The 7,779-nt window shown below is 35.8% G+C and overlaps 1 protein-coding gene across 1 annotated transcript; it reads left to right on the top strand.

Annotated features, from left to right (window-relative positions):
- The first annotated feature begins 3,657 nt into the window (after window positions 1-3,657).
- LOC121265274 (protein SRG1-like) lies at window positions 3,658-6,591 on the top strand. The gene is made up of 4 exons (XM_041168839.1): window positions 3,658-3,891; window positions 4,959-5,212; window positions 5,621-5,945; window positions 6,194-6,591. Exons 1-4 carry the CDS (start codon window positions 3,661-3,663, stop codon window positions 6,413-6,415), a joined length of 1,032 nt encoding a protein of 343 aa, XP_041024773.1. The 5' UTR covers window positions 3,658-3,660; the 3' UTR covers window positions 6,416-6,591.
- The last annotated feature ends 1,188 nt before the right edge of the window (window positions 6,592-7,779 follow it).

Genomic DNA, 7,779 nt, shown 5'->3' with positions numbered 1-7,779 from the left:
TATGGTCCAATACAAATTTTTAGCTAATGATCAGAGAAACAAATCGTTTGTAAACATGACCATAGAGATCAAAAAGGTAAACGCTGATCATGTTTACGATCATGTTTAAGATCAATTCATTCGGGTTATATATTCGTTTTTTTTTTAATTGGAAATAGGCTTCGTTTCATCCATGAAGGAAGTTATGAGTGTGACTAGTCAATACGGAGAAAACTCCGAATACAAGCCAAATTACACATTTGTTATACGCCTCCCTGCACATAAATTCCTTTGGGCATTGTCTAAATTTCTAGAAACTCTCATAAAAGAGTATCACTCTCTGTATAAAACAGAGATAAAACACATCCCTACCTCCAAAGGAGGAAAGTGTATCCCAACCACCCCATCCTCCAAATGATAAGAGGTATCCCAACCACCCCATCTTCCAAAAGAGGAGGGGTATTCAACCACCATGTCATGGATATAAGTCTAATAGCCTATTTCTTTTATTCACCACATCCTCCAAATAAGGAGGGGTATCCAAACACCCTACTACTAAAAGGAGATAAACAAAATACAAACACCAAATAAAACCCCGCAAAAAGCAGAGATACACTACACTACAAACAAAACACATAGGCCCAGCTTAAACAAAAGGGTCCAGCCTATTTGCAAGTGGGAGGGCAGCCCTTAGGGTTTATCTCTATCTTTGTTGCCGCCACCCTTCTTCAATTTTCTTTTACCTTTTTCTTTTTTTCTTCCTCCATTGCCCGATCTACTTCCTCCTTCACCCAATCTTTCCACCGCCCATCTCCTTCGCATGAGCTTCGACAGCCTCCACCAAGGCTTCGAACTTAGTTTCCTCCACCGTCCCTCTCACCTAGCCCGGCTTCGCCCACCCATCGCACGAATAACGGCCACACGAGCACCCATCGGACAAAACAACCACCCATCACACGAGCATGAACGCATGGCATCCTCACACCTTCGCGTGGCACAAATCGCACCTTGCTCAACACAATTGCACCATCACATTGCACAGGACCATCGCACAAATCGCATCGCACTGGACCCTCGCACGAGCACCATCACGACACCATCTCGTGCAGGCTTCTTCGTCCTTACGGCTCAAACGCTCAGCCCCAGCATCAGTGGCACCATGCGAGGATACACTGAGACTGGGATGGGTCTGGGCCTTTGTGGTTTGTGAAGGAGAAACATATACTAAAACGAAAAGAAAAGAGAACGAAAAACTATGCTGAGACTGGGATCACCATAACGTGTTCCTCTTTTATTAGACTTAATAAAACACAGAAATGAAAACCAAACTTTAGAATTAAAAATAAAAAATTAAATGGCATAAATTCATATTTTCGTTGTTAAATGGCATAAATTCATTACATTAAAAACTTTAGAATTAAAAATAAAAAAGAACTAAACTAAGGAAAAAAAAAAAAGACATTGAGCCGTTCGGCCACTCTACATGAGATGTGAATTCTAGATTTTGCATTAGTAAAATAAACACAGACAGCTTTTTTTATAACCCTTTATATAATCCTGTCTTAAATGATGAACTTTTTTAATTAAATAACTTATAAAAATACTATAAATTTTCAGAAATACCCTTAATTTAAACCATAATTATATAAAAATTTGTAAAAAAATAATTATACATATACCATTCACCCATACACTAAACGGCCTGACAATAACCACACTTAAAAAAGGTCGAACGGATATAGATCTCAAAGTTGTGTTTGGATATGAGATGGTCTCAGATGATTCGACGTAATTGATATGTAATAGTAGTATTTTGTATAGATCTTACTAAGATGTATTTGAATATAAATAAGTTAAGATATATATTTGAATGTATAAAATAGATTGAGATAAGTTTAAACTTTTTATAAAAAATTGAAAAAGTATTAAATCTCAGCAATAATTATTTCATCAATAATTAATTTCAGATGACTTGAGGTGATGTCGACGTCCAAACATAGTCTTGCCCTTAATTTTCTCTCTCTCTTGCACCTAACTTGGACTTTTTCTGTAAGATCACAATAAAAAAAGTGAATTTTTTGAGTGGGTGTTTTTAAATGAATGGAGAGGTTACAGGTTTTGGGCATGTACATGCATGGCTAGAAAAGGGAGGGTGAGTGCCCACCACTGCGAATAGGGGGGAGGAGTAGGACGGACCCAACGAGTAAAAACGACAATATTTTATTATTTTATTTCTTAAATTCTAAGATTTGTTTTACTTTGACATGATTTCAAGATGTGGGGATCATGAGTTTTCAAACTTTTTTTTATTTTTTTAATTTATTTATGAGGAAAATTTAATGTGGATATGATTTTACAGTTAATAAATCATGGACTGAGCAGTTTATTATCGGAGAAGGTGAAATCTGGCATTCAAGAACTATTTAATATAGATATGGAAGAGAAAAAGAAGTATTGGCAAGGTGAAGGAGAATGAGAGGTTGAGGGCTTTGGACAGAGCTTTGTTGTTTCGGAGGAGCAAAAGCTGGACTGGGGTGACATGTTCTTCCTCATAACCCTTCCCACCTATCTCAGGAAGCCCCACTTATTCCCTCAACTTCCTCTCCCACTCAGGTCATCTGAACTCTACTTCACGCTCATGCTAGCATGCAGATTTTTTTTTTTTTTTTGGCTGCTCGTTGTTCTCCATGACCTGTAAAATTTAAAAAAAAAAATTAATTATGAAAATACTATTTGATTGTAGGTCGAAATAAATGTTTTTGATCTTTCAATATAATCTTACCATGCACTTATTATTATCTCAATCAAGAAAGCGATTCTTCCAACAGTTGGATAGAGTGACACAAGTAGTAGAATGAAACGAATCAATGACCACGGTTTAATGCGAAACTCGTATCCAACAGCACACTCAAAACGGTGCAAACATATTGATCGATTCCTACGTTCAATAAGACCTGTAATCTAAATCAACAATAATTAACAGACATTATAATAATGTTAAAATTCTCAAATTCAATATTATAAGGACTGGAAATAATAACGAATCTTACCACGAAAAACACACATCGATTGTTGATAATTATGATCACAACGCCTGTAAATTGACAAGAAAAGCCACTTTTTGCATTAATCTGTGAATATATATGGCTATGTGAACGCAGCGCAAAATTACAGCAGGGGAATTTGTTTAGATGCATGTGGCATTGCCCATATTTCGTCTTGTTGAAAAGTTGCTTGTAAAGTGTAAATAGCTCAAATTAATTGACAAAGTTAGTTTGTCTCTTTATAATAGTTTGTCTCTAAAAATAACATTCTTATTTTTTCAATTATCTTTTTCAGGTGGGGGATACTTCTTGCGCAGTGACTCCATGCCATGCGGTCACGTCCAAGTGGACCTCTTTCCCGTGAGATCAATATCAGACAGTAAAAGGCTTGACTTGACGGCCTGATAGATCTTGATTCCCTGCATGTGAGAGTCGGTTGGCTCATTACGGAACTTTGGGGCCACATCGAAAGCCAGTACATGCCCATCATTTTCCATTCTCAAACCACCCTCTTTTTTTTTTTTTCAAGCAATTGACGGAATATCTATGTCTATGCATAGTTGGGGAGTATTAATGACCTCAATGTCACATATATAATTAAGCATATATAGAATAATCCCTATTTAAAAAAAAAACCATGTTTGGGAGCTCTCTCCCAGTTCCCTGTGTTCAGGAGCTGGCAAAGGACACGCCAAACGCAGTGCCACCGCGCTATCTGCGGCCCGATCAAGACCCTCCCTTCATATCCAACTCCACATATTTTCCACAACTCCCAGTCATCGACATGCAACTCCTATTTTCTCCAGATGTTATGGACTCTGAGTCGCAGAAATTGCACTTCGCAAGCAAAGAATGGGGTTTCTTCCAGGTCAGTTTGATCTCTCTCTCTCTCTCTCTCTCTCACACACACACAAAGAGTTGTAGAATTATAGCATCTGATGATCTGTAACTATTTTCAACCATTAAGGCTTGAATAAGATATCAAACCCGATATTGACTGATCAAGGGTTCGAAGTTTGAAATGATTGAAGAAAAAACGAATCCAAAACACAAGAATGAGATTACATATGCATGAATAAGATATCAAACCGTAGTCATATATGTTTTAGAGCATCTTTCTTAATCATTGAATTTTTCAATGCAAAATTTCATCGAATGATCCAAGAAACACATAGGTTGTAAACAGACTGCACAGAAAAAAAAAAAAGGACTAATTGATAAGTGTTGAACTTATGATCTGGAAAAGATAGTGAAAGAAGATCTGGAAAATATTTCTTTAAAGAAAAAAGATAAATACCAGTAAAATTGATTGAAGCAGCTGAATAATCAAAGCAAAAGTCAAAGTTAGGAGCGATAGAGAGAGACTCGGGACCTCTATCCATTTGTCTTTCCTTCTGGGTAGGGTCCGAGGGCCGAGGCTGAATGTGTCAACAATATTTTCTCCTAGCGGCCATGGTTTGTTTTCTTCTGACTCATTTCCTTTATTTTAATTTTTTTAAATTTCAATACAAAATATAATAAATAATTTAATTTTTTAAAATTTTAAAACAAAATTATATTAAAAATTTATATTTTAATAATATTTTATTTAACTTTTAACTCTCATCTCATCTCATTTGTACAAATACACGAGACCTTAATTAATTTTAAAAAATAATTATAAAAAAACATAAATCTATAACTCATATAAAAAAATCTTACTTCTTAATGATAACTCTCACTGTTTCTCTAAATAGAATACACGATACTTACAAATCTTACAACTATATTTAGCATTATTCTAATTTTATAAGTGTGTCAACGCCGGTTTGAGTAATCACCCATAAAATGAAGGGATAAGTTTTGTTTTAATTATTCGTTTTAAAACAAATCATATGAAATTTTGTTTTTAATATTTATTTATGAGGAAAATTTAATGTGGAAATGTTTTTACAGTTAATAAATCATGGAGTGAGCAGTTCAATATTGGAGAAGGTAAAATCTGGCATTCAAGAGCTATTTAATATGGATATGGAAGGGAAAAAGAAGTATTGGCAAGGTGAAGGAGAAGGTGAGGTTGACGGCTTTGGACAGAGCTTTGTTGTTTCGGAGGAGCAAAAGCTAGACTGGGGTGACATGTTCAGCCTTATCACCCTTCCCACCTATTTGAGGAAGCCCAACTTGTTCCCTCGCCTTCCCCTCCCACTCAGGTCCCATCTCTGTTTTTCACTCCCATGCTTGCATGATTTTTAAAATAGAAATTCTATTTACGTGCTCACACGCCTTTTAAAAAAAAGTGAAATGAGTCTGATATGGAAAAATCATTCTTTTAATGGTGGGCTTATTTTTCTTCAAAATGAGTAAGCGTGACTTGTACACTTTAAAACTGTATCTACTATTACCTTTTTTTTTTTAATAAAATAAGTCATTTTGGACATTGAGGCTATCCTAAATTGTTCAAATTTTACTGTACAGTATCAAATCAACTAATTGCCAAGTACTACATGTAGCTTGATGGCACAAGACCCACATCTCCAAAATGGAGATTATGGGTTCGACCCCCTTCCCCCAATATATAAAAGACCAATATTTTTCATCACTATGGAATCTATTTGCAGAGATAACTTAGAAGCTTACTCAACAGAACTGAAAGATCTGGCCATGAAAATTCTAGATCAAATGGCAAAAGCTCTGAGAATGGAAACTAATGACATGAGGTGCGTATTTGAAGAAGGGATGCAGTCAATGAGGATGAACTACTATCCTCCTTGTCCACAACCAGAGCTTGCCATTGGCTTAAACGCTCACTCCGATGCTTCAGGCCTAACAATCCTCCTCCAACTCAATGAAATGGAAGGTCTCCAGGTTAGAAAAGATGGAACGTGGATCCCTGTTAAACCCCTTCCCAATGCTTTTATCGTCAACATTGGAGACGTTTTGGAGGTAAATCTTGGAGACTCTTATTACCCTTAAGTTCTTTTACATTACACTTAAACAGTTCTTATGATTCGAAAAGAGACGGACAAAATATATGAATCCCATATCGTAGAATGTTATATGTAAAAATTGTCTATTAAATGCAATAAAATTCAACAGGCCGTAGTGTGTATATATATCTTTCTTACGGTAAAAAAGTGTTTGATTCTAGTTTTCAGTTGTTGGTTAATTCCCATGCATGAATGGTTTGGCAGATTGTGACGAATGGTATCTATCGTAGCATCGAGCATCGTGCAACTGTGAACTCAGAAAAGGAGAGGCTGTCGATAGCCACATTTTTAAGCCCAAAACTAGAAGGAGATTTCGGTCCGGCGCCAAGCCTTTTGAATACAGAGTCACCGGCATTGTTCAAAAGAATAGGAGCAGTAGATTACTTGAAGGGTTTTTTGTCACGCAAACTCGACGGGAAGTCATAGATCGATGCTATGAGGATCTAAGGAATGAGGCCAAAAATGCATGCTCTTCAGAGCATAAGTTTGACTTTATATACTCGAGCCAGATTTAAAATAAACGAAATGTTCATGCTATATTATTAATTACTTTGTTTTGCCAAAGTGGGACCAACAGAAATATGTAATTCTATTTCTACGGTTATAATTATTAGATCTATGCCCTCCATAATTTCTAGGATATTCTAGCTAGTACTATGCATATCTCATTAAGTCACAATCATTTTTTTTCCTTAAAATCAAATTAAAGTGATCGATATAAATATGCAGTGGTATTCTATCTTATCATTTTCGTCAAAACTATTGACATGGCACATTCAACGAAGGATTGTTTTATAGGAATTATCCCGTGCATTGCTCATTTTTTACAATGCAACTGCTAGGGCCATCGAGAAATCTCATAAGGATTTCTACCAACAGTGCAAATTATTTATTTATTTTTTATTCTTTAAAATATTTTTTATGGATTTTTTTTATATACAAAAAAATAAAAAACACAATACTAAAAAATAAAGAAAACAAATATTAACAAAAACACACATACGGCAGCTTTCATCGTGGGATTCCTTGGTGGATACATGATTTCCATCAAGGGTTATGCTACTTTTTTTTTTTTTTTCTAACAATACCTCTGCATTTCATTTATAACTGTCAAGTAATACAACTTTGTCACTATCCAGACTTCTTGCTACAAAATCTGGTACATCCTCTATCCAGACAGTTTTTTCTAACAAGCCTAAAGCTAACTTAGCTAAAGTATGAGCCACTATATTTTTTTCTCTGTATGCAAATAGAATTTTCCAATCTGGTCTATTTTTAAAAAAGAACTTTACATCATCAACTAAAGAACTGAAAACTAAATTTTTCTCTTCAAAACTCTTCACTGCCTCTATGACAACTTTTGCATCTCCTTCAAAAACAGCCTTGTGTATATTAAGATCACTACATAGCTCTACAGCCATCCTCAAAGCCAAGCTTTTTGCCACCATTGGACTGTTAACATTTGCCTTCTGATCACAGATAGCAACTAAGGCTTCTCCCTTCTCATCTCTAACAATGATCCCAGCCCCCATTCTTCTCTCTTTCAAGTTTACAAAAGCATCCCAGTTCACCTTCACCCATCCACACTCTGGTTTCTCCCATTTCAAAACACTCCTCGCATTGCTGTTTTGCCCCTTACTTGCTTGCTTTGTAGGAGTTTGAGCTGTCTTGTATTCAAGCAAACTTTCAATTGTTGTCTTCACTAGTCTCTTGGGGCAACCTAGCTTCTTCTCAAAAACAAAATCATTCATGCGCAACCAAACTTTTTAGAGCAGAACAACCATCTCTTC

The sequence above is a fragment of the Juglans microcarpa x Juglans regia genome, chromosome 5D (assembly GCF_004785595.1).
Source record: "Juglans microcarpa x Juglans regia isolate MS1-56 chromosome 5D, Jm3101_v1.0, whole genome shotgun sequence".
Classification (NCBI taxonomy): domain Eukaryota; kingdom Viridiplantae; phylum Streptophyta; class Magnoliopsida; order Fagales; family Juglandaceae; genus Juglans; species Juglans microcarpa x Juglans regia.
This window is presented reverse-complemented; position numbering and strand designations above follow the sequence as displayed.

Bases quoted from the DNA above. Each gene is read 5' to 3' on its own strand.
- LOC121265274 (XM_041168839.1), top strand. From the start codon at position 3,661: ATGTTTGGGAGCTCTCTCCCAGTTCCCTGTGTTCAGGAGCTGGCAAAG. The intron at 5,213-5,620 runs GTCCCATCTCTG...ATCTATTTGCAG, and splicing joins CGCCTTCCCCTCCCACTCAG to AGATAACTTAGAAGCTTACT. The intron at 5,946-6,193 runs GTAAATCTTGGA...ATGGTTTGGCAG, and splicing joins ACATTGGAGACGTTTTGGAG to ATTGTGACGAATGGTATCTA.